General features: G+C 54.6%; 9 protein-coding genes across 9 annotated transcripts; 7 read left to right on the plus strand and 2 right to left on the minus strand.

Annotated features, from left to right (window-relative positions):
- Nucleotides 1-27: 27 nt before the first annotated feature.
- Nucleotides 28-1,786, minus strand: P168DRAFT_326253 (uncharacterized protein; the record flags this gene model as incomplete). The annotated part of the gene is made up of 5 exons (XM_024841104.1): nucleotides 28-497; nucleotides 548-695; nucleotides 742-797; nucleotides 852-1,401; nucleotides 1,713-1,786. The coding sequence occupies 5 exons, from the start codon at nucleotides 1,784-1,786 to the stop codon at nucleotides 249-251; spliced, it is 1,077 nt and encodes a 358-aa protein (XP_024694548.1). The 3' UTR covers nucleotides 28-248.
- Nucleotides 1,787-1,803: 17 nt separating this feature from the next.
- On the plus strand, nucleotides 1,804-3,375 carry P168DRAFT_326254 (uncharacterized protein). Its single transcript, XM_024841105.1, has 3 exons — nucleotides 1,804-2,252; nucleotides 2,310-2,417; nucleotides 2,496-3,375. The coding sequence occupies exons 1-3, from the start codon at nucleotides 1,876-1,878 to the stop codon at nucleotides 2,998-3,000; spliced, it is 990 nt and encodes a 329-aa protein (XP_024694549.1). The 5' UTR covers nucleotides 1,804-1,875; the 3' UTR covers nucleotides 3,001-3,375.
- Nucleotides 3,376-3,659: 284 nt separating this feature from the next.
- P168DRAFT_232810 (putative regulatory factor Sgt1) lies at nucleotides 3,660-5,559 on the plus strand (the record flags this gene model as incomplete). The annotated part of the gene is made up of 2 exons (XM_024833335.1): nucleotides 3,660-4,124; nucleotides 4,177-5,559. 2 exons carry the CDS (start codon nucleotides 3,660-3,662, stop codon nucleotides 5,557-5,559), a joined length of 1,848 nt encoding a protein of 615 aa, XP_024694550.1.
- Nucleotides 5,560-6,666: 1,107 nt separating this feature from the next.
- Nucleotides 6,667-7,749, plus strand: P168DRAFT_303651 (mitochondrial 54S ribosomal protein mL54). Its single transcript, XM_024838781.1, has 2 exons — nucleotides 6,667-7,271; nucleotides 7,344-7,749. The coding sequence occupies exons 1-2, from the start codon at nucleotides 6,806-6,808 to the stop codon at nucleotides 7,583-7,585; spliced, it is 708 nt and encodes a 235-aa protein (XP_024694551.1). The 5' UTR covers nucleotides 6,667-6,805; the 3' UTR covers nucleotides 7,586-7,749.
- A 29-nt stretch (nucleotides 7,750-7,778) lies between these two features.
- On the minus strand, nucleotides 7,779-8,830 carry P168DRAFT_310096 (uncharacterized protein). The gene is made up of 2 exons (XM_024839367.1): nucleotides 8,653-8,830; nucleotides 7,779-8,594 (listed from the first exon to the last, which is right to left on the minus strand). The coding sequence occupies exons 1-2, from the start codon at nucleotides 8,702-8,704 to the stop codon at nucleotides 7,843-7,845; spliced, it is 804 nt and encodes a 267-aa protein (XP_024694552.1). The 5' UTR covers nucleotides 8,705-8,830; the 3' UTR covers nucleotides 7,779-7,842.
- Nucleotides 8,831-9,499: 669 nt separating this feature from the next.
- Nucleotides 9,500-12,112, plus strand: P168DRAFT_280822 (putative phosphoinositide-specific phospholipase C; the record flags this gene model as incomplete). Its single annotated transcript, XM_024835889.1, has 4 exons — nucleotides 9,500-9,889; nucleotides 9,947-11,222; nucleotides 11,279-11,879; nucleotides 11,935-12,112. The coding sequence occupies 4 exons, from the start codon at nucleotides 9,500-9,502 to the stop codon at nucleotides 12,110-12,112; spliced, it is 2,445 nt and encodes an 814-aa protein (XP_024694553.1).
- Nucleotides 12,113-12,544: 432 nt separating this feature from the next.
- Nucleotides 12,545-13,414, plus strand: P168DRAFT_317464 (GPALPP motifs-containing protein 1; the record flags this gene model as incomplete). The annotated part of the gene is made up of 2 exons (XM_024840105.1): nucleotides 12,545-13,048; nucleotides 13,199-13,414. 2 exons carry the CDS (start codon nucleotides 12,545-12,547, stop codon nucleotides 13,412-13,414), a joined length of 720 nt encoding a protein of 239 aa, XP_024694554.1.
- Nucleotides 13,415-16,523: 3,109 nt separating this feature from the next.
- On the plus strand, nucleotides 16,524-18,774 carry fbx15 (F-box domain protein; the record flags this gene model as incomplete). Its single annotated transcript, XM_024833333.1, has 2 exons — nucleotides 16,524-16,676; nucleotides 16,954-18,774. The coding sequence occupies 2 exons, from the start codon at nucleotides 16,524-16,526 to the stop codon at nucleotides 18,772-18,774; spliced, it is 1,974 nt and encodes a 657-aa protein (XP_024694555.1).
- Nucleotides 18,775-19,873: 1,099 nt separating this feature from the next.
- On the plus strand, nucleotides 19,874-23,516 carry P168DRAFT_266832 (Fibronectin type III domain protein). The gene is made up of 3 exons (XM_024834996.1): nucleotides 19,874-20,055; nucleotides 20,128-20,321; nucleotides 20,398-23,516. The coding sequence occupies exons 1-3, from the start codon at nucleotides 19,925-19,927 to the stop codon at nucleotides 23,376-23,378; spliced, it is 3,306 nt and encodes a 1,101-aa protein (XP_024694556.1). The 5' UTR covers nucleotides 19,874-19,924; the 3' UTR covers nucleotides 23,379-23,516.
- Nucleotides 23,517-24,223: the final 707 nt, after the last annotated feature.

Raw genomic sequence — 24,223 nt, forward strand, 5'->3', positions numbered from 1 at the left:
TATGTTATTATGGTAGAGCTTGTTTACGGTAGAGAGCCCATTGCAGTAGAGTGTAGTGAAATCAACGCTTGATGGTGATATATACAGACTTAGTTAGGACCATCTTGCTCAACAAGTGTATCCCACGCGAAACAGTAAGGATTGTAATAACAGCAGTACAAGAAGGAAATAAAGGAAGGACGAAATCAGGGAAATAGGAAAGGGCCAGGGTATGGGAGACACAATAATCGATACAAATCAGAAAAACACTACAATTCTCCCATGGCTCGCTCGTCTGCCACGCGCATCCGCAAGAAGATGGCCAACGCCCAGCTCCACAGCTTCCGCGTAATCACAAACACCGGAACTTCCGGCTCGTTCTCGCGCGTCAGGTGGAGTTGAAGTAGCAGTAAGGACGTGCTGACAAAACTGGCCACCGAGAACACCAGCAAGGATGCTGTGGTTTCGCGTTTGATCGTCGCGTGGTTTTGCGTTGCGTGATAGACGAACGTGAGAGTCTATCACTCGTTAGATCATATTTGATATTCACCGGGGGGGAGACAGGTACCGTTGTAATGGAAATCCAGGCCGGAAGGAGAAGACGCGGATCAGACGAAGCGCCAGACAGATACAACACCCAAGACGAAATGTAGGCGATCAATCCATTGGTAGTGAGAAGACGAATAACAACGGCGGGCGGGGTATAATTCAAAAGCCTGTTCGGTCAGAAGTTGAAACAAGACGACCGATCGGATGACATACCATCGAGACATCATACAATCGGCGAAAAAATAAGAAAGATAGGCGGATGCACAGCACTGAACAATTAGTCTCCGTATCGCTCAAGTGGATGATAGTGAATGATAACTCACCCACATAATCGCTAATGCCACCTCCGTCACACGAAACCGCCTCTCCACATCCCATTCTTGTCCAGCGCTCCCCACTATCGCCGCCGTCCATCCCTCGCGTCCCATGCCTGGCCGGATCTGCAGCAGTTCGGCCAGGAAGGTGAAGGCGCACCGCAGCCCCCACCACGCCGCCGGCACCGTACTCAATGCGCGACAGATTATCAGGGGCAGGTACCACTTCCGATCCACCCCCAAGATGACTGCGACCCGCGGGTGCAGGGTGGAGGTTGTGGTCGCGTGCTCGGCATCGTTATGGCCGGGAAGGTGGGACGTCGAGGGGGCGGGGAATGGCGGGGCCGCGGTGGAAGTCGTGTAGGCGGGGGAAGCCACGTCTCTAACTTTATCCTGGAAATCCAGCGAAGGGTTCCAGAATCGCGCGGGGACAGGTGACAGTGGATTGGTCCGGGAGTTGACGGCCGGACGGGAAGGGATCAGGTCAGGTTCAGACGACCGGGAGTGCAGGGAGAAGGGTAGAGGAACTGCAGCATCACGAGAAGGAGCCAGCCTTTCTCTACGGCATATGCAGCCGTTGCGCAATCCGTCCACGAAAGGGAATGGAGGAACGAAGTCAAGAGAACTGGCTCACAGGAGACCAGTTGGTGTGATATGGGAGGATGGAGAGGGGAAATGTCGATGGCTAGAAAGAATGGAAAGATTCCCACAGACGGACCCTGTTGAGAGGGAGATAGCCACTGAGTTGAAGATATTCGACACCCTAAACAACCGAACCGAGGGGAGAGTGGAGAGGAAGAGGAGTGAGATAGGAAAGAAAGAGGAGGAGAGAGAGAGACGGAGGTGAGTTTAAGGTAGTGTCGTGGGTACCTTAGGCACGCAGCCGGCCGTCCCTCACGTGACCCGCCCGCGGATCTCGATCCGATCATGAGAATTATTTGCATCTTCACTTCGGCGCGTCCTCTCGTCTTCTTCTTTCCCCACCCCTCATACGACGACATTTTCTGGTCTAGTCGGTGGCCCGCAGTTCGAAATGGCTTCGTCACTTGCCAAGGGTCCCTTGGTATCGACCTTCCGATCCAACAATGTCCTTTCCCAGCGCTCTTCCGGTCCTCTCGCTTTCGTCTCCGCGGCCTCCCAGTGCAGGCATTTTTCCAACTCTCCCCAACATGGCATGGGAAACATGCGGGGGATGCCCCAGAACTTCTCGGTGAAACAACCGGCACAACCGAGTACGAAAACCCGCGGTCGGGAATTGTCGCGGGCGGACTTGCCGCAGGATATTGGGCTGTTGCCCGGCACATACGTTCGACAGCTCTGGCGGGACATGCCGTCGATCTTTCACCAGCCGGCGGAGCGCTTGCGATTAGAGTGGCTGTGGCTGAAGACGGGATTTCAAAACTTTCTGGGGTGCGCTTTTCGACGCTCAAGCTGGGTTGTGGAGTGACCGTGGGCTAACGATCCCAGACTTCTCGCCTACTGTAAATGGGTAAACAAAGGATTGCCCCTCCGACTGAAGGAGCGCCGACAGGTCGCTGGCGAACTCCACCAGCGCATGTATACTGCATTCGCCGAGTAAGCCTCTCCTCCCTGGAATGCTGTGGCCGGATTACTGTGGATGGACCCATACTAAGGCAGCCTCTCGCACAACAGTGGAAACCTCCCCTTACTGCGCAAGACGTGCTGTACCGGTCTGGCGAACAACCTCGGCACGCGGATCAGCACCCGTCCCAAGGATGAAAAGGTCACCTGGCATCTGGACAAGTATATCCGCTCGCCGTCGACGTTCCTGACCGGCATCCGTGTGGTCTCGGACCGCGCGACCCAGATCCCCGAGCTCCCGGATTCGGGCGTCCGCCAGGTGGTGGTTCGCATCACGAGCCGGCAATCCACCGGGAAATCCAAGGTGCGGCCCCAGCGAGGCCAGCAGACGCCAGCCAACGAGGTCGAAGAAGTCGCCCCCGCCAAACAGCAGGACTGCACCGAGTACATTGTCATCCAGAAACTCCGCTGGGTCGGCGAGGAAACCGACTGGAAGGTTTGGGGCCATGCTTCGCCTACGACGGTGGACAACCTCAATGATCCGGCTTTTGCTGCGGGGCTGACCATGCGTGAGCGCATGGAGGCCATCCAAGACCAGATGGCTGGCAAGAAATAAGGAGACCCTCCGTTTTAACCGAGGTCCCTTAGTGTTGTCAGAGCCAGCCTGGTACGCTGAACGTTCAGGACGATGGCTCGTCCTCTGGCTTGTGGCTACTGGGTCAATAAGAAGACGCGACAGACGGCCAAGGTCTATGCGAGGCTTTAAATCCTCGACGATTCACTTGATTGTATTTTACGACCAGCCCTGCATTGACCCTCCCATTCACCTACAGCTATCTGGTTCACCTTTGTATCAAAATGCGAATATCCGATCCCCATGATGTGTTTTGCGCTTCCTATTTGATCAATCTCTCGAGTTGGTTTCTCTGGAGCCGATTCCCATCTGTGTCATTACCATTTGTACTATATATCCATCTACGCCCATCCTGTGTATTATCTCATTTATAGAAATGAAAAGTTCAGGAAATATTCAATACTTGTCATCATAATATATAAGCCATCCTTTTGTAGTGAAGACTGCCATGAACCCAGGGAGCATTTGGCGCACCCATACTCCCTAAGCCCGGTGTATACAAACCCAAACAGGCTAGCGTGTGAGCCGATCGGGCTGATCGGCCCGACGAATTGGCCGCCTGTGGGGAAAGAAAGAAGTCATCGATCTTCATTCTTTTTTCATTCTTCTCTACAACCATCCAATCTGGACGACAGACAATCATGGCGCCCATGTCAGAGGAGGACCTCGAGTGGTTCAAGTCCACCTTCCGTCCGATTCCCAAACCCGAGATCCCCGACGACTGTGTCGAATATGCGCTGTACCATCTCCCCTCAGACCCCGCCCCCGCTGCGGTCGACACGGTCGCCGAGACACGAACCCGGTTGGTGGAGGTGCAGCGGACGGCGGCGGAGCTGTCGAAGCAGTTGTTAAAGGATTATATTTGGCAGCGGGATGGTTTTCATCTGGAGATCAGCAAGGAGGATGGGACTACGGCTCTGCGCGGGCGCACGAATTACGGAGACTCGATCGAGGATGAGTGGGTGGTTGTTTATATGCTGCGCGAGCTGAGCTTGAAGCATAAGGATATCTGGGTGCGCGTGGTTGATAGTGATGGCCAGTTCCTTTTGGTGGAAGCCGCGGGTGCTTTGCCGGAGTGGCTTGAGCCCGATGTGGCGGATAATAGGGTTTGTTCTCAATCCCGTTCTGTTTGACAATTGGTGCTGATTCATTGAAAAGGTATGGATAAATCAGGGACAGCTGGTGATCATCAAGCCTGCAAAGGAGAAGAAGGGGAAAGTGACGGAGAAGCTGTCGCTTGCGGAGGCGCGAAAGGTCATAACAGAGGAACCTGGTCGATTGATGCGGTCGACCATGATCCAGGAGGAAGCGTTCTACCGGCTGCGAAACTACCCCCAGCAGATCAACGAGAACCTACATTCCGCCCTCATCACACTCCCACGAAAAGTCGCCTTCCTGCTGCACCAGAAACCCGGCTATATCTCGGCGGCTGTCGAGACTTTTTACCTACGAGATCCGATTGCACTGCGACCCCTCCGCTCTAAAGGGACAGACGCCCTTCTTTTCAAACCGGAGGATTTCGTCACCGTGAGCGTTCGATTCACTAGGGTAGGTTATGCGCAGCTGAAGAGCCAGGACTTTCCCGCGCCGAAAACATGGCTAGACCAGCTTCCCGCGAAAGAGCAGGAAAAGGAGCATGATCGAGCGGAGATCGGAATGAAATTGTCCTGTGGCTTTGAAATGCTCCTCGCCGACCCGCAAAGCCAGGACAAGCCCATCGTGCGAGAGATCAAGCTCTTATTGGAGGATGTGGATTCTGGCGACGAACGGCTACCCTCTGACGATGAGATTTCTACCTGGGACAAAAAGGAGGATGACGAGAAGTGGCTGGATATCAGTTTTGAGGACCTCGACGCGGAATTGAAAGGGAGAGGCAAAAGCAAGACCGACAAGGACAAGCCCGCGGGAGATTTCGGAGACTCCAATGCGCAGGAGAACCTGCAGCGTATTGTGGCCCGCTTCGAAGAGTTTTTGAACGATAACTCTGCAGGATTCGAAGGAGCCGATTTCATTGATGACTATGGATCCGATTCGGACGTCAGTGACGACGACGATGCAGCTAGCAGTGACGGAGAGGACAAGGAAGCCTCCTTTGACGAAGAGGAGTTCTCCAGAATGATGAAGGAAATGATGGGGATGCCATCCGGAGCGCCGACAATGCCCGGATTGAAGCCCCCGAAGAAGCCGTCTGCGCCACGCGGTAAAGTGGAGGATCTGGGCAGTGATTCCGAGGATGACACCGAGCAGATCAAACAGCTTTCGCGCGAGATGGAGGCTGAACTGAGAGGGACCGGTGTTCTCGACCTGAACCGCAAGGGCAAAGAGCCTGCCGGGAAAAAGCCTGTATCCAAGGGGGAAGAAAAGACGGCAGAGAAGAGCACCGATGAGACTGATGTCAACGCGGAGGACGAAGATATCGATATCAATCTGGCGAAGAACCTTTTGGAAAGTCTCCAAGGTCAAGCGGGTGCTGCTGGGCCGGCGGGCAACATGCTCTCTATGATGAACTTGCCTATTCCCAAGGACGACCGTCCTCGCTGAAGTTAGGCTTGAGACCTCGCCGTAGCCTTCGGATTCGTCGACTGCTGGCCGTTGCCCGCAATATCTGGATTGTCCGGCCTCCAAAAAAGTGAACTCTACCCTCGATCTATGGACAATCACAAAGTCCGTGACTACGGGACAGAACCATACTGATTTGGTGTTTGCTATCTCTCTTCCCATCCACATTGCTATGGGTCCCGGGGTCGATTTAAAGAACCTTTCAAAGGGCATCTTAGCATACAAAGGGATACCCTCGGAGTGCAGTCGACAAGCATCCACCACGATCGGATCATTCGATTCTTCTACAGATATAATCAATACGAATGTTGCATATTCTGCCCACTGCTCCGATACGACGGTGCTCGTGTTTACTATGCGCCAATTGATAGCCATCATGGTCAAGGATAGTCAGCATTGAGTTTCGTCAAGAGAAGATTTACGCGGCTAGTGGAAAACCCTTCTTCAATGAAACAAAACAGTTATCTCGCTGAAACGCTTGGAGTCACACGGGTTGGTAAAACCGTCGCAATCAGCATCGAGAGGCTGATTTGTTGACCCGACGGCATGCGTATACTAGCTACGTACCTATTTATTATATCTGACAGCGTGATCATGCTTTTGATTATCTCAGTGAGCATACGCTTGATGCATCTCAGTATGGGACTCGTGATCTGGTCAATTTTCTAGCTAGGTTTTGTATCCAGGATTATCAACCTAGCCAATGACTATCTTTGGGAACAACTTATGAATGTCAAGTACGACTCGGACTCTAATTCTGGTCCTATCGTCCTAACTTTCTATAAAACGTATAAGAGGGATAGGCTCGAATGACCGACAAGGTCTGATGATGAAGTACATCAGATGAACGGGTGTAGTGCCATGGGAGGCAATTGTAGTGCCATGGGAGGCAATGTAGTGGCGAGACAACAATACGAGCAGCGGCGAATTAATTCATTAGCTAGTCAACAAGGGACCGTCTGGCGTAACAACTTCTACATGATGCTTTTATTTCAAGTAAACAAAGTCAACTCGAGATGCTATACCTAAGGATCGGATATACATTGAATGTCACGTGACGGCTTCTCCGGCTTGGCATCAAATTCATTCCGCCGATTCCTCCAACTCGTCCTCCGCAGACGCATCGTCCTCTCTGTGCCGACTTCTCACATTGAATCCCACCGCGAACTCGACTTATCTCCCGTTCTTCATTCCCGAATTTCCATCCACATAGCGATTCACCGACAACATGATCTGCCAACGGTGCCGAACGGGCATTCTCTCCCGCCTGCAGCAACCGCAGACTGCCGTGTCGTGGTCTGGAGCACGCCAGTTCCCTCTCCAGCGGTACCAGCACCAGGCCCGCTCGTACAGCGACGGCAAGCCGACAGTGTCCGCGACTCCGCCGCCGCCGGCCCCTCGCCAGCCCGTCACCGACGACGTCTCGATCCCGTCCGCTGTCTCGTCCGCGACCCCCGGCGTGTCGCAGCCGCTCAGCACCCCCGGCGAGGTGCACATCAGCCCCAGCCAGAAGAAGACCCCCAAGCAGGAGCGGCCTCCTAGTTGGTGCATAGCCGGATCCCGCATGACGGGCCTCAACTATTTCAAGAATAAGCCCGATGTGCTGGCCCTCGAGGACTCGGAGTATCCTGAGTGGCTGTGGTCGCTGCTGGATGGTGGGAAGAGTGAGAAGAAGGGCGGCGTGGATCCGAATAGTACGTTCTTCCTCCTTTTTTGTGGAATCATTTCAGGAGAAAAAAATCCATGCTAACTTGTTTTCTGTGCAGCCCTGAACAAGGCCCAGCGCAAGCGCTACGACAAGAAAATGGCCGCCCGCGCCGCGACCCTCCCCCCCAAGATCCCCGTCCACCACCACGCGACGGATCTCACGCCCGCGCAGGAGGAGGCCTCGAAGGATCTGCTCAGCCGTGCGACGGAGAGTCTGGAGAAGCGGGAGGATATCACGAAGAGTGCACGCGACGCGCGGAGAAAGGCCATTCGGGAGGCGAACTTCCTGCGTGGACTGTAGTTACTTTTCAGTCTCCGTTTCTGTTGTGCTGTGTTTTATTAGCTATTTATATTGTACTGTACTATTGGGTGACGGATGTAGACTTGGGCCCTGTTCAGAACATTTTACTGTATTCTATGAGATTTTCTTTCTTCTTTATTTTTTTTTCTTTCTTATTAAGCGTGGGTATGAAAAGGGAAAAAAAAGACCTAGAAACCATGCGCCTTAACTATATACTGTAAAAGATAAATACATAAAAACATATAGAGTAAAACCACTCAACGACGAACATCCCACTCCTTCACTTCCCCTTGACCCTCCATCCACGGCCGACAAGCATCCCACAGCGCCTGCAAGGGCCCATCCCCCACACTCACCAACTCCTGCCACAGCTCCTTATCGGCCCTCTCAACCCACGCCAGGAACGCGACGACCAAGAAATCCGCATACCCCGGCCGGACGCCCTCAAAGAAGGGGCCCTTCTTGCCAATACGCCCGCGCAGCATCTGGGCGATCGTCGCCAACTCGGTCTTCATGCCGTCGACCATGGTGCGCACCTCGCGCTCATCCCGCGGCCGCAGCTGCGACAGCGGCTTGCCGAACCAGGCCGACCGCGTCTTGATGAAGTACTCCCGGCCGCGGGGGTCCAGGATGTCTGCGATGAGGGGGATGAAGAGCGTCCAGCCCTTTGCGGCGACTTTGTTGACGAGTTTGTCGACGGCGAGGGCGAGCGCGTAGCTTGCGTCGAGGGAGGGGAAGAGGGGCGGCGAGGGGAAGTTCCGGTCGAGGTGGGCGGCGATGGCGAAGGAGTCCATAAGGGCGCCGTGCGGGTTTTCAGTCACTGTTGGGGGGTGGCTGATTGCGGGGAGGGTGAAGGGGATACCTTCTGCGTTGGGGGGGAGGCCGAATTGGTGGCTGATGAGGGGCGCGATGTCAGGGTAGGAGATGAAGGATTCGACGTATAGGATGCGCTTGTAGTTGAGGACCATGCGCGCTTTGAGGGTGTTGGGGGACCATGATTTGGAGGGTCCTATATCATACTGAGGTTAGAGAGGGATGTTGATAGGGGAGTGGACTGAAGGGCTTGCCTGGGAGTGTGGAGGTGATGTCGAAGAAATGGACGGGCGTTGTTTGTGCCATCTTGACTGTGTCTGTATGAGTGTCTGTGAGTGTCTTGTCAGGAGTATTGAGTGTCTGGGGTGAAAAGGAGTAAGTTTGTTGAGGTTATCTTTTTCCGGGTCCAGAATCTTCCTGCTTATTGATGACTTTCAATGCGGGGAAATTGTCCGCCTTCCCTGCTCTCTCTTCCTCTTCGACACCATTCAGACTAATTTCTTACCTCCACTGAACCAATCAGTGGAAGATTACAAGTGAACTCTGCACACGGGCAATATGAGTCTCCGAATCATATCCTTACGACTGCAGGAGCCTTATCGGTGGCTGTTTCTAGATTCTCCTACTCTGCGGGGGTCTGTTTACCCCGCCAAATCGAGATCGCGATGGAAAAGGTAGATCGTCATTTGGGATACTATTCCGACCACATGGACACGCGACGGAAGGATAGTCATGAGCAGAAGTAACATGGCCCGGGAGAGAGATCAGCAGAATGGGTCATCGGGTCGCGAATCATCTGGAGTTTGAGCCCAAATCAGCCAAGCAAGAGTGGAGCATCGACGAAACAGTGACCGCCAAATCATCCTCCTCTGGACAACCTCTTTGTTTTGGTTTCTGTCAGGTTCTCTGCACTATACAAGAAACAGATAAGGAAGAACGGCAGGGAAAAAAAGGAGAAGGAAAAAAACACGAAGACAGAAGGAAGACACCCCTGTCACCCATCGATACAACAGCTACAAGCATATACTGCAGCCTAACGTCACTGAGGGGTTCCGGTGGTTTCACCTCCTTTTTCAAACTAAAGAGTGCTGGTAAGACGCCATGGAGAAGATCACTAAACTCGCCAACCGTCTGTCACTCGATGGTTCGGCAAAAACACCGGTGGTCAAGCCGGATCCAGATGCGCTGTTTTCGCCCGTCGTGACCTCCCATCTCGAGGAGATCTATGCCTCGTTGACGGCCTCCTCCGATGTCGACTTCGTCAAGGATATCCAACATGAAACCCCCCCAACAGACACCGAGGCCGGACCGCTTTCATCCTTGGAAGCGTTCAAAGAATACATGGCCGGTCCCAACGCGTCGGCCCTGCAACCGGCCCAGAAGCCGGATCTCACCGTCCCCATTACCGACTTTTTCATCTCCTCGAGCCACAACACCTACCTGACCGGTAACCAGCTGTCGAGTGACTCGGACGCGAGTGCCTACACAAATGTATTTATGAACCGTCGATGGTCTGTGTGATGTGATCTACGGCTAACCGTGTGCTAGGCTCTTCTGAACGGATGTAGATGCGTCGAGATCGACGTCTGGGACGGGGATCTAGACTCCGACAGTGATGGCGACGTGAGCAGCAGCAGCGAGTCCAGCTCGGACGACGAACAAACCAAAGAACGGAAGAAGGAGAAGCAGAAGAAGAAGGCAGAAACCGTCGGGCGTCGTAACACCGTCTCGAAAAAGTTGAATGGCCTCCTGGGCCGAAAATCCCCTCCCGCCGATGAGCCCGCTGAGGAGGAGAAAAGCCTGGGAGCCAAGGCTCGGGAGTTGATCCGGATGGAGTCCAAGGAGCCCACCGAGGAGGAGAAAAGCCTGGGAGCCAGGGCTCGGGAGTTGATCCATATGGAGTCCAAGGAGCCCACCGAGGAGGAGAAAAGCCTGGGAGCCAGGGCTCGGGAGTTGATCCATATGGAGTCCAAGGAGCCCACCGAGGAGGAGAAAAGTCTGGGAGCCAAGGCTCGGGAGTTGATCCATATGGAGTCCAAGGAGCCCACCGAGGAGGAGAAAAGCCTGGGAGCCAAGGCTCGGGAGTTGATCGGGCGGGAGCCCAAGGAGCCCGCCGTCGCGCCGACCGAGGAGGAGAAAAGCCTGGGAGCCAGGGCTCGGGAGTTGATTGGGCGGGAGCCTAATGAGCCCGCCGTCGCGCCGACCGAGGAGGAGAAAAGCCTGGGAGCCAGGGCTCGGGAGTTGATCGGGCGGGAGCCCAAGGAGCCCGCCGTCGCGCCGGTCGAGGAGGAGAAAAGCCTGGGAGCCAGGGCTCGGGAGTTGATCCGGCCGGAGCCCAAGGTGCTTCACGGCCACACTCTTACCAAGGATACAACCTTCCGGGACGTCTGCCATGCCATTCGCGATAGTGCCTTTGTCAAGAGCGATCTGCCGGTGATTGTCAGTCTCGAGGTCCATGCGTCGCTGGAACAGCAGGAGACAATGGTGGAGATCATGGAGGAAGCCTGGAGAGGAATGCTGCTAGAGGTGACGCCCGAGATTGAGGCGACCAAGGCCCCGCCGCCCTTGAAGAAGCTCCGACGCAAGATTCTGATCAAGGTGAAGTATGTGGCACCGGCGGATGACACCGAAGGGGCCGACCAGGAAGATTACACCGACGAGCTCGAAGGGTTGCAGCCGCAGCCGAGCCAAGGTGAAGCAAGCGTAACCAAGACCAACACCAACGCATCCGCCCCGCCAGTGAAGCCGTCCAAGATCTCCCAGGCCCTGAGCCGGCTGGCCGTGTTCACCAAGGGGTTCCATTTCAGTCACTTTGCGCAACCAGGTAGCCCACCCCTCGATTGTTGTATAGGAGAACACCGTGGCTGATTAAATGAACAGAGGCCAAGGTACCCGGGCACGTGTTTTCCTTGTCGGAGAAAGCCGCTCGCGCCGCATATGCCAATGATCGCGACGCCCTCTTCGAGCACAACCGAAGGCACTTTATGCGGGTGTATCCGTTCGGCCTGCGTGTCGATTCCTCAAACCTCGACCCCACCTTCTACTGGCGCCGGGGCGCGCAGATCGTGGCCCTCAACTGGCAGAAATTGGACAAGGGCATGATGCTCAACCGAGGCCTGTTTGCCGGCGAGGAGGGATGGGTCCGCAAACCCCAGGGATACCTGAGTACGGAGGAATCCTCGGCTCCGGTTCCGAAGGTCCAGCTGGACCTCTCTATTGAATTCATCGCCGCACAGAATCTGCCTCTGCCCCCCGGCGATACCAAAGAGAAGGGGTTCCATCCCTACGTGAGCTGCTACTTGCACGTTGAAACCCCCAGTGAGGAGCCCGACAGTCCCACCGACGACGACACGACCGACTCCGAGAAATACAGCTACAAGCGGGAGACCAAGAGCACGACCGGCTGCAACCCAGACTTCAAAGGCCAGAAAGTCACCTTCCCCACCATGACGGGGATCGTCGAAGACTTGACATTTGTCCGGTAAGTGCATCCACCTCCAGCCCAGAAGGAGACGAGCTCACCCACCCCCCCACAGATTCAAGGTCAAAGATCACGAGCTGTGCCGCGACTCCCTCGCTGCATGGGCGTGCATCAAGCTAAACCGCCTACGCGAGGGTTACCGGTTGATCCATCTGTACGACTGCGCGGGTGCAGACTCTGGCGGGGCGATCCTCGTCCGGGTCACGAAGAAGTTGGACCAGGTTTCTGCCTAGATGTGCGATTTTTGTCGCCAATCAGCCTGACTAGTCTTTGCATCTGCATGTATCACACTATCAGCCAGACGGACTGGATTTGTTCGTCTGACTACAGAGTAGAACCGGATGAAGACTCGGTCAAGCACACTACATGCGGACCAGTAACGTTACACTGCAGGAGGGGGAAACCATCATGTCAGCGTTTGCCTCTTAAACACGACCTTTCAAAGCCACCTGGACCCATCGTATTCATCTCTGCAGAAAAGTAGACATTAGACAGACTGGTAAGGTAGAAATACACTATTCCACTCTAAGTAACTAGAGTGCATAAGCTCCACTCGATGACTAAGCCAATCCACCCAATCCATGATTCGATTGATCGATCGATGGCATCACATCCCATCAATCATCAACTCCAAGAACGACCTCACCAGGGCACCTAACACAATAATGGCTCCCACAAGCGAGAAACGCAAACTCGAAGACCCCAATGCTCAACAATCCACCCCAGACACGACCGACAAACGCCCGCGCGTGATCGGACCCTCTCTCCCACCCCCTCAAGCCTCCAACTCCAACTCCGACAACAGCGACAGCGATAGCGACGACGATGACTTCGGCCCGACTCTACCCCCACCCGAAGGTTCAGTGGACACCTCAGCCGCGACACGCGCCGCGATAGCCATAGCGAACGCGAAGGCGGAAGAAGAAGCGCAAGCAGCAGCGAAACCGCAACGCGACGAGTGGATGCTCCTACCGCCTGAGAACTCAGATTGGGGATCGCGAGTTGATCCGACGAAGTTGCGGAACCGGAAGTTTCAGAGTGGGAAGGGGGCGGCTTCTGGTGGGAAGAGTGGGGGTGTGGATGTGTCGTGGACAGAGACGCCGGAGGAGAAGTTGAAGAGGTTGCAGGATAGTATTTTGGGGGTTGCTGCGCCGGGGGAGGGGAGGAGGGTTGAGGGTGGTGCGGGTGGGGAGGGGATGAGGGGGGGAGGTCGTCGGAGGCTATGAGGGAGAGGGTTGAGAGGTATAATGTGAGTTTTTCATCTCTTTTACTTTTTTGGTGGTTGGGTGGTGTGGGTTTGGGACTGACGGTGTGTTTAGGAGGCTAAGCGGAAGGATATCGCGGCCGAGCATGAGAAGGAGAGGAAAGCTAGGGAAGAGAAGAAGAAAGAGGAGGATGATGATCCTAGCAGCCGCGCTTTTGATCGAGAGAAGGATATGGCTCTGTCTTCGAAAATTACGGCGTCTCAACGGAGGGAGATGATCAATAAGGCGGGTGATTTTGGATCGCGGTTTACGAAGGGGAAGTTTCTCTGAGGGGAGCTTCTGGTTGTGAATACAATCAATCTCAAGGATTGGGATTCCACACTCGTGGGAGGTCATTGGTACAGTGGAGCTGAAGTTCCCAGAGACCTGCGTCGATATACCACTTTCTGTCAAATCCGTGTTCAGCAGCCCGTTCCGCGGTTGTGACGGAGAGGATGACAACAGACGAGAGTCTAGTTTGATGGCTCTGAGGTTCATCGATATCGTCACGCACGGCTCCATGTACAGCTCTCCTAAAGTTAAGTCCACGCACTGATGCTTGGCTTACGGTGAGGTTACGTTGTCTAGGTGGTACATCTATAACTCCACAAACAGCCATGTGGACCCGACGGATCCAGCACTTCTGGCCCTGTTATCGAGAATCCACAATATGACCAATCCACAGGTTTCGAGCTATCGCTATGCAGAACCACACTCTTCGTTGTCAACTTCCTATCCAACTTGCCGTAGGTGTCACAATCTTGATCTATGCAATTATTATACTCCGATTTGTCGGTTGAGCTGGTTCGTCACCGGCTTTCTGAATTGTTGTCGGCAAGATCATGTGCGTTTCTGCCGCGTTTAGTCCTTCTATTGGTGGCACTATATACCTGGAAGTAGATTATGTCCAAGTTATACTTTCTCTTTTCTCACTAAAGCGTCTAACATGTACGGGGTGTTGCCCGACTTGTTCCCAACGACATGTCATATATATGACTGCTTCTTGTGACTGCGTTCGAAGGATTCATCGCCATGTCGTGTGCTCCGGACTATATGGAAAGGATGAAGACAAAGACAATAGTTGGACAGGAGGTGCAGTCACAGACTTTGGGTATCGAACGGATAGACCCAACGTTCTCGATACGAGATGCCATAACAAAAAGGCCTCAACCAGATGATACGTGGTGCTGGTGAGACCACAGATGTTAAGCAGCTGCGTCAGCTTCCTGGGCAATTATTCCCTGTCGACATCCTCCCCGGCAGCTAAGTCATACCCTCATGAAGCAACCATAAACCAAGTCTTGGAGACAGCATGGCAGCAGGACAGACAGGTGATCACACCAGTCCACTGTCCATCTCCATCTCCGTCAGACATGCTGGTCGGCTGGCCAATGCAGGTCACGGATCAGCGGGAGATCATCACCTTCAGGACTCCTCACTATCTCATCGTATCGTATCGTCCAGCCTGAAATGTGGGGTGTAACATCATAAGCTGCATGGCGTGTTGATAGACGCTGGTCACTGCGCAGTAGTATGATCTCTATCATGCTTTCCACGCGTCGATGATTGGGTGTCGGTGAGGGTGAAATGATTGGGGATTTGCCCTCTCTCCACTCCTGGGATTCGAAACGAGGCTACCTTAGCCACCGTGCGAGCACGTTTCTTCTCTGATGTTGATGCGTTATCAAGGCGACATGGCAGGATGGATCCCGGTTGGTCTGGTCTTTAGTCTTTTCTGACTTTTTGTCTTTTTGTCTTACTTTTCCGTCTCTTTGGTAGATAATAAACAGTAAAAATAGGATAAAATCAATGAGATCAAACAAGAAGGGGAAAAGGGAAGACATCCCTTCATGGGGCTAGAAAACGCCTCAGCCTCGTCTTGGTGTATCAGAATCCCTCCCCGCAAGAAAGGCAGATGAGGCAGTGCAGCGTGCTTGGAGCGGGGTCAGTTATCCTGATTCGGGGTTAGTCTCAACCTTTCCAGATCCTTTCGACTGTCGGTCATCTTCGTCCTGTCACCATTGGCTGTGGTGAGATTGCTTGTGCTTCCTCACGGAGGAATTCCCTGAGTCTTTACTCCAATTCCAGAAGATCATCCGTGGCGTTCTGGATAGGTCCCTGTAGATGACGAGGCGCCTCACTTCTAGTATCGTGTGCGGAGTATTGTCATTCTATTTCTTTTCCAAATCCACGTTGGATCTACTTGGTTCTACGGAATCCTCGACATATGTGGGAGTCAACTGGCAAATATCTCCAACTCAGGCCAAGCGGGTTCAGCCGCCTGGGTGCCTGAGGGATTCGGATGCATCATTTCCTCATTCTTCCATGCATTGGTAGAATTATTTATAGAACTGCCTGGCGACAAGGCTCAAACACCTACTAGTGTTCTATGTCAAAGATAGGCTAGAATTGGACTAGAATCGGAGCAGGTCACGGGGCCTGCAGCCTGCGGGAATTTCGCGACTTGAAGTTGGAGTCAAAACTCACACTAATCGGTCTTTCAGCTCCACTTTCTCACTCGGGTCTAAACCAATTCTTCCTTCCCGCCACAACAATCTCGATAATGATTGAAAAGTCTCAGAAGAGCCGCAATGGTCGTGACCCCTGTTGATAGCGGTGTATTTTGCCCCCCTCTCGTCCCAGATTGGCCACGGCGATCGTGGGTCAGCTATTGGATCCATAAGGCCCACCCTGTAACACGACCAGTATCCACTTTCCAAGTCTCGTGGGATCCCTTGGATTGTTCCTTTTCGGGTGGATGATGATGATGATGATGATGATGATTATAGTGCTGGGCCACCACCCCCTAGTCGCAGTTCCTGGCTGAAATTGCAGGCCCACTCTGGTCCTCGGTGGTCGTGGAATCATGAGGCTCTGTCCCAAACCTTCTCCTCCCCTTCCTTCTCATCTCGCCTCTCAAGCGTCTGCCGATCGCATATTTGGGATCAACTATCAATCATCTTCAGATCGACGTGCGGGCCTTTGGTGGCTTAATTTCATCTGCGGATTCGCTGTGCCGCCCCCCCTCGCTCCCAAGCTCGTCATGCATCCGGGAAGCTCTTCGGGTTTTCCAATCTTGGAACTACAAGAGCCGCATCAGCATTCTTACTATGAGGCTCAGGGACGCAAATAATAAAAGACCACCCACAGCCCAGCGGCTGGTCGAGACCTGGTCTGGAGCCCCATCCACCAAAGTATCGGTGAAGTCACAAATGAGCCTCATGAATCTGCCACTGCCCTTGTCGTTTGCTGCTCCATCTGGCTGTGGTCGCTGTTGTCCCTTTTCCATCGTTAGGTTTACCATCAGGTGTCCCATCTAATTCGATCGCTTCTTTACCCCCCCCCCCTGCCCTTCCGATGGTTGGGAGACCCATCCGGCTCGTCCACGGTCATGTTAGAGATGACCACCACGAATCTGGACACTGTCCCTTATGATGTCTTCTATCAAATCGCCTCAACGCTGGATTGCCAAGACTTGATCCATCTGAGCCGTGTCAATCGTGCTCTGCACGACTTGCTGCGGAATGAGTCGATTGCCCGCAAGATTATTGAAGTATATCCCCCTTCTTTGTCCCTTTTACGGTGCCACAGTTCTTTATTCTATCTATTTCATTTTACTCGATTTTATCTTTTCTTCGCCCTGTTTCTTTCATTTTTTGCATCTTTTTATTTCTCTTCTCATCTTTATTTTATTATATTTTTGTAGCTATAATCATTATCATTTTCCTTTCTATCGTCTATCTTCTACGTTATTAATATGATCATCACCAGAATCATCACCACGCATCAATCATGGCATCATTGAATGAAACAAACTAACTCGTCGGTAGAAGAACTTGCGTCACACCAAGGAAGGGCAACGGGCTGTTCGCTCCAGCAAGGGCTATCGCAATGCCGTCGGTCGTCTCTTTGACGTGAAAGAATCCTTCGCCACGGCCCAGCCCTACTCCGCCTCCATCCTAGGCTACGGCAGCGCCTTCCTCTACGGCGGCGGCTCCTTATGTTACATCTTCGAGGATGAAATCCGTAGCTTGGATGTCCACGGCGCCAGTCGAGTCGAGCAGGTCCTCAACATCTACACCGTCCTGTCCCGCGCCCTTCCCGGCTGCGACCCCGCCAAAAACGCCGTTTCCATCTCCCTACTTCACTACAGTCATGGCATCCTCTCCTTCATGGCCGAGGTCGTGGACCGCGAGGAGGCCTGGCTCCTCGCAGTCGACATGCGACCCCGAAAGCAATGCGCGAGATCCGGCAGGCTGCGCCTCCGGATCCAGCTGCAGTCGACCCGGCGCCTCTTCGTCCGCAACAACCGCTCCTACCTCTACTATGGCACACACTCGGCCTTGGGATACCACGGGTATCCGCAGTGGTCCGTGAACTGCGTGAGTCTGGACACTGGTCCTGATCCCACCCCGTACACGGTAGTGCTGCATAACTTTGCCGGCACCGAGATCGGCCAGACCGTCTGCTTCGACGTGCATGAGGACCATCTCTACGCTGTGTCGACGCTCATCGACTTCGAGGAGGAAGAGGTCGACTGGACGTCACTGTACATGTGGATCTGTCTGGCCCCCGACGGTCGTGCGGGATCGTCGGTGAGACCCAACAGTACGTGGCGTCGCCAGCACCGGGAGGGTCCGATCAACGACTCGTGGTCAGACCTGACCCTGCGGCATGATGAGGCGACCAACCGCCTGACCATCTTGGAGTGCCGCCGCGAGTGGCTCGATGGGGGCAGTGCAAATACCCGCACCTACTACGCACAGCCTCTCCCGTCGCCTGCCGAGATCCTGCAAGGCAAACAACCCCGGTCCTACTCGCCCGCCCATTCGACACCCGCCCCCCTTCCTGACGAGCCCCTGGCCCGGACCATCAGTTCCTCCAACAAACCTACCTACGAGCCCCCGCGCAAACGGTTGCGCCGAAACTATCACCAGGAGTATCCCGTGGAGAGTGACGACGATCCCTGCGGCCGCCGCGATTTTATCCTCGCCAAAACCAAGTTTCGCACATACAACCCCTCCGCATCGTCCTTCGTCGACCTGGTCAACGACCCGCGGCCCCCACGCGCCGGCAGCCTGGTGCCCCGCGACCGTCTGCGCTTGCGCGTTGTCTCCCGGAAGCGTAAATCTCCCATCGACGCAGATGGCCAGGAAGGGGAACCGGGCCTGCTCTTCCGGCCGGAGATCGTGGACCCCGATGGCCGGAGCGTCGACGACAGTGATGAGCGCTTTGTCTCCCGGGGGACCAGCCTCTGGCCCCCCGACCACGCCCCTCTGGAGCTAGATCAGCTTTTGTGTCCCGGCCGTCGCACTGGCAGGGTCCACGCCATGGCCGATGAACGCTCCCTCGTGTACTCCGTCGACCAAGACGGGCTGACCCCCGGCGATCAGGCAATCGTGCTCCTCAACTTCGACCCATCTCTGCGGTTACCGGGCCTAAAGCGTCTAGACCTAACGGGGGCCCTAGCATCTAACGGACGCTCGATGGCCGTTGAACTCGAACGTCCCAAGATCGGCGACTTGTCCGATGCCCCCATGACACACCCTTGTCCCCCGGTCAACCGGCGACGGACAAACCAGGCGATGCCATCTGTCCGAGAAGAGCCGGCGATGTACCTCCGTGTTGGGCGAGGCTATTGGCTTCGCTGAGCTAGTGTGGACTCTGGGTACGAAGCTCTAGCCTTGCTTCGTGGGTGGGGGGGGGGGGGGCGGACCGCTGGGCTGGCTTCGTTCGGTCCTCGAGGCTAGGCATCCATCACCTAGAACATCCGAATACGAGACATAATACAAAATAATTAATAACCCCCCGCTTTTCTCTTCTCCCTCTCTCCAAACAGGCTCATAGATGTGGTTGGTTCGGCACGCACTGTAAGTACCCTCGTATCTTTCCCCCGGTCTAAATGGGTGGTCCGTAGAGGACGAACAGGTTCCAACCCCACCGAATGGATTCACACCGGCTTCTCTTCCCCCCACGCATCGTCCTTTGGCTATCCAAGAGAAGTATGGATGGTCTAGATGGATTGACGGAGCTCCGAGACAGCGGCGGTCTGAGTCACGCTGCTTCGGTGCTTGTGCCTCCGATTCGGCGTAAGGATTAGCTGGCGTTCCTGTCTATCGCCATAAGTCCCTCCTGCGCCGAAGCCTTGTCAGCGCTTACTGACTGATGGCGCCACATTGTCATCTTTGCCTCTCCGTGGTTCTAGGCCGATTAGAGGCACTCCTCGTTCCGCTGACGCTGGGATAGTTCGTAGGCAACTTCTCCATTGGACCATGGGCTCTTAAGTAACGAGATCTGCTCAAAAAAGATGGATCTATCCATGATCTTGGTGTTCTTCTTCTTTTCGGCTCGTAGCTATCGTGAGAGGTGTTGAGATGCTGGGTGATGGCGGAGCATCACCTATTACGCCATGATGTTCAAGATCAACATACATCTGCAGCTCGGGGAAATCGTAAAGTAGCTATCATTCAGGAAGACCCTTCCAATGTAATATCCAGCATCAAAGTCCACACGGTCATAACCGGCGATCTCCATCGACTGGGTCAGCAAGAGCAGACCTGATACGAGGAGTGAAGGAGCTGAGAGAAGAGAAACTTACCCGATGAGGAATAAGATAGGGTCCTGAGTCAGCATTAAGTCACATGACCGACCCACCCAATCAGGCAAGTTCCGCGGACCGTCCTTAGTTCGCTCCATTTACGTTTCGATCTTCAAACCTCGTTCTTTTCTCCCTCTCTCCCCATTCTCTCACCCTTGTCATCCCCCCCACTCTTCTCCCCTCACTCATCCCCGTCTTCATGGATGCTAGACGCGGGGATGTATGAGCCGTTGTATCTTTCCTTCGACGCCTACCCGACCGTAGTCCCCCGTGTCAGGGTACGAGGCGTCATGGCTCTGTTCCTCGCTGTCTCCATTTTGTGGGCCCTTATCTGGTGAGTTATACCCGGGTCTTTATCTATATGGATTGGGAATGGATTAAGCTAACGCATGTGCTTACTTACAAGGCTGCTCTACCGTGCGTGGCAGGTCTGCCAGACCCCCAATGATCTTCTGGTCGAAAAATTGGGTTTGGATATCCCCCCGCCGCCGGAGGTCACCCTGGAAGAGATCACTGCTCGTGAGATTCGGATCGCTTGGAAACAGCCCGAGTTTCATAACTCTATCCATAAGCATATCATCCAGGTGAATGGCGCCAAAGGTACGTTTGAGGACTGGTCCTCGCCGTCTCTGGGTCTCGACCCTGCGGGACTGTCCAGGCTAACCAATGGATAAAGTGGGTGAGTCGAAACGGGCAGAGACTGCTGTGGAGATATTGAATCTGGTTCCCGGAAGTATTTATCACATCTGCGTTCTGTCCGTGAGCGCGGCCAATTTCCAGACTCCCAGTGCTATCATCCACGTGCGAACGAAATCCATTCCCCTGTCGCCCGCTCAGCAGAATGCCGCCGCCGGTAACCCTACGATCCGTGCTTCCATCCCCCGCTCGACGGCTGGACTTCCGACTCCGTCAGCCCCGGTCATGTCCCGTGAACACAGTGGAGGTCAAGTGCCGAATAAACGATCGTCGGCCGGGCGCAAACAATCCCCCGCCAGTGGCGCCGATTCTTCCCACGGTACGACGAATGTCGAAGAACTGCAACGGAGTGAGGCAAGCAACGACCGCGATGGAAACTTGGAGAGGCTTGCCGACCGATTGAAGCAACTGCAGCACGAGAATGAAACGGTGGAGAAGCAAACTGGCGACGAGGACGAAGAACACGTTGCTCTTCTCAAGGATCTGGAGAAACAACGGGACGATCTACGGAAGCGTGTCAAGGAGAAGGACGAGGCGAGCGGAGACTTGAAGAAGCAAGTGTACAAGTTGGAGAGCGTCAATCGCAGCGTGCAGAGTGAAAAGGTCAAACGCGAGAGACTATTGCAACGCAAGGAATCCGAACGCAAGAAGCGGAAGAACGATATTATCCGATGGCGAGAGCAGATGGAGCGGATGGCCAATGACGTTGCGCAGGCCAGGGAGGAGAAGACTCGAGTGGAGGAAGAGAAGAAGAACCGGCTGGAGGAAGTCCAGGAGAAGATTGCTAAGGAGCAGATGGAAATGAAGCTTATCGACGACGAGATCCAGGATAAGGGTGGACGCGTGAAGAAGCTCGAAGACGAGAGGAAGACCACCCAGGCGCCGGATAGCGAGGATGGAAGGGAGCTTGATCGCATCGACAACGAACGAGCCCGGCAGTGGGAGATGAAATTGAGCAGTCTGCATGCACGATATGCCACTCTGGTTAACCTGCACGCACAGGCTCAGCAACAGTACCACGAAGCGCAGGAGCGTCTGAAGTGGCTCACCACCCAGAGACCCGGCAGCACCGGTCCCTTTGCCCTACCAGCCCTGGATCTCGATCTGTCCAACACAGCAACTATTCGCCCCCGTCGCCATCGCAGCTCGCTCGCCAGTAACGTCTCTTCGCCTATGAACTTTGCTACCATGGAGCCGTCGTTCTCGGGTAGTATCGCCTATAATCCGCCAACTACCAGCTCGCCTACGTTTGCGCCCAGTTCGGCATTTTTCAACATCAACAATGGAATGACCCTCCCGGACCTGTCTGGTCAGGCAGAGACTATTCGCGGAGCCGAGTCCGAGGTTTCTTTCGGTTACAACCCCCAAATGAGCCCTCGGGCAGACGCGCTCCTCCCATCTGATCTTCTTGGGGATGAGGAATCGCCCGAGCTTCCCCGTCCAGTGATTCGCCCTCGATTCTCGAGCTACGAGCAGCAACAGATCCCGCCAGACGGCTTTCCGGACGGCTTCCCGCACGGTCCACCATCCCCGGTCTCTTCTGGTAGTCGACCCGCGAGTGTGTTTCCGAGTCCACACGAGAACCCCCGCCAGGAGACGGATTCTCAGCCTGCCCATTTTCCCGACGCGGAAGAGGCCCCAAAGAGCGCGTCGCGGCGACTGTCGGGTCTCTTTGGCTTTCATCGGCCGCGTGGTAAGACACTTGCCGACGAGCCTCCTTTGCTGGGCACCTTGAAAGCCGGGCAGAGCCAGTCTTTCCCGCGGAATTTGGACGAAATGGATCCGATCGGTGCCCGACGCCGGCGATTGAGTCACACTGGCAACTGGGCCAACCCAATGTCGTTATTCCCTCGGAGCAACACGGCCGGTGTCACGGCCGATAGTTCGTCCGACCACGCGCCGTCCCGACGGGCCGCAATCACCAGTATTTTCTCTCCCAGCCGGTTCGGTTTCGGCGGTGGAAGCGGCTTGGCTAAGTCCGGGGATCACTCGGACCTCAGTACTGGATATAATCAATTCAGCCCGAGACATGACCCTATCGACCCATCGTCGATTCTCGGGACCGTGCGACGAGGCTCGTTGTCTCCCCGACCGTCCTCCACGTTCTCATTTGATAACCAACTTCCCCACCCATCCACGGACAATCGACATTTCGGCTGGCCGTCGGCAGAAAAGCCCGAACACCGGAGTCCCTTGGGCTTTGACTGGGCCTCGCCATCCACCTGGTCTAGGGTCCAATCGCGCCGACCGTCGACCCAGTACGGCTCTTCCAGCCATCTCCCCTTGACACTGACGGGCGAGCCGGATTTCCTCCAGGATTCTTCCTACGAGCGCCAGGGACGGCCTTTGCAGGCGCCCATTGGGACCCGGCCATCGTCCTCACATCGACCAATGACCCCGAAATTGAACCCCGCGGCACCCACCTTCACCGCAGTCTTCAAGTCCGGCCAGGGCCAGGAACACGAAGATCCCAAGGATCGAGACCTAGAAGGCCCGTTCAACATGTCCATGGACGGCTCACCCTGTGATTCCCGCGTCTCTCGGGATTCCCGATCACTCTCCAACTTCGCAGGCGACTCATACGAATCACTAGAGCGAATGCCATCCGCCGCCTCAGCCGACAACAGCAGCTCCAAGGAGTCCTTCATCCGCAAGATCACCCGCAAGGGGAGCTCAGGGAAGTTCAGCTCCTGGAAGGACCGGTCGGGGCTATTCTCCAGGAAGAGCGAATCCGTACACGGCGACGACGGCGACGCGAACGGCGAAGTGCAGCTCGCCAAGAGCGTGGATAGCACCGTCTCCAGCATCCTCTCGGCGGACAAGTCGTCCCGCAGCAGCCTGGGTTTCTTCAGTCGCAAGTCGCGCCGGTCCGAGAAGGCCGTCAGCGAGACGAGCGAGCGGCCTAGTGAACGGGCGAGTGAACTGGGTGATGATGAGATCCCGGAGGAGGGCACTGCGTGATGGATGTGGACGGTCTGGACATGTGGTGATTCTTTGGTTGTTGTGTTGGGAGTAGATCGGTTGGGGGTGTTATCGGATGCTATTATCTATACTTATACCTATATCTATCTATACCCTTATTGACTACATACCCTCGTTGACGTAATCAATTCAGTCATCTATTCTTACATATAAGCATATCAATAGTAGATTTTTTCCTATATTGCGCTCTATATAACCACATCTGTGTGCAATAGTACGCCCAACGAGACGGATTCGTGATGCATACGATATATACAACATATTCCAAACCAATAATGTCATACACAGTCTATACAGACTAGGAAACGCATCCGACGTACCATCAACCCCGCTGTCCGTCAAACGCCACCGTTGATGACGTTTTGGACGAAGAGAAAGAGGCCTATCGCATAGACTATATTCAAGGGCACGGGCAATTCCGGAGGTTGGGTTGGGCTGCCTGAAGGACCATCCACGCCGAATTGGAGAAAGCCATTCTGCAGCGAATGGAACTGAGAAAAGTTGCGGGTCCACGTCGAAATACACGGCACGAAGGCGGAAGAGCGCAGAGGCTGTTAATTCCTTCAAGGACGAGTATCAGGAGGCCCGGATTGGTATTCGAAACTCGGAGCTCCGTCGATACCAGACGTAGGGGGCTTGGGGAAGGCGCGATTGGCGGACCCTGACCAGGGAAATGAAACAATTTGAATCATTGGAGGGCGATGCGTGTACTCGTGCCCTGATCCTGATCATGCATACATAGCAGAGACTTTGTCTTCTGCGGAGCCACTCACTCATCACACGATGCTTTTGCTCGGGAGTCAATTGCTCACACCGTGCTGCCC

Source organism: Aspergillus campestris (genome assembly GCF_002847485.1).
Source record: "Aspergillus campestris IBT 28561 chromosome Unknown P168scaffold_4, whole genome shotgun sequence".
In the NCBI taxonomy this organism is placed as follows: Eukaryota; Fungi; Ascomycota; class Eurotiomycetes; order Eurotiales; family Aspergillaceae; genus Aspergillus; species Aspergillus campestris.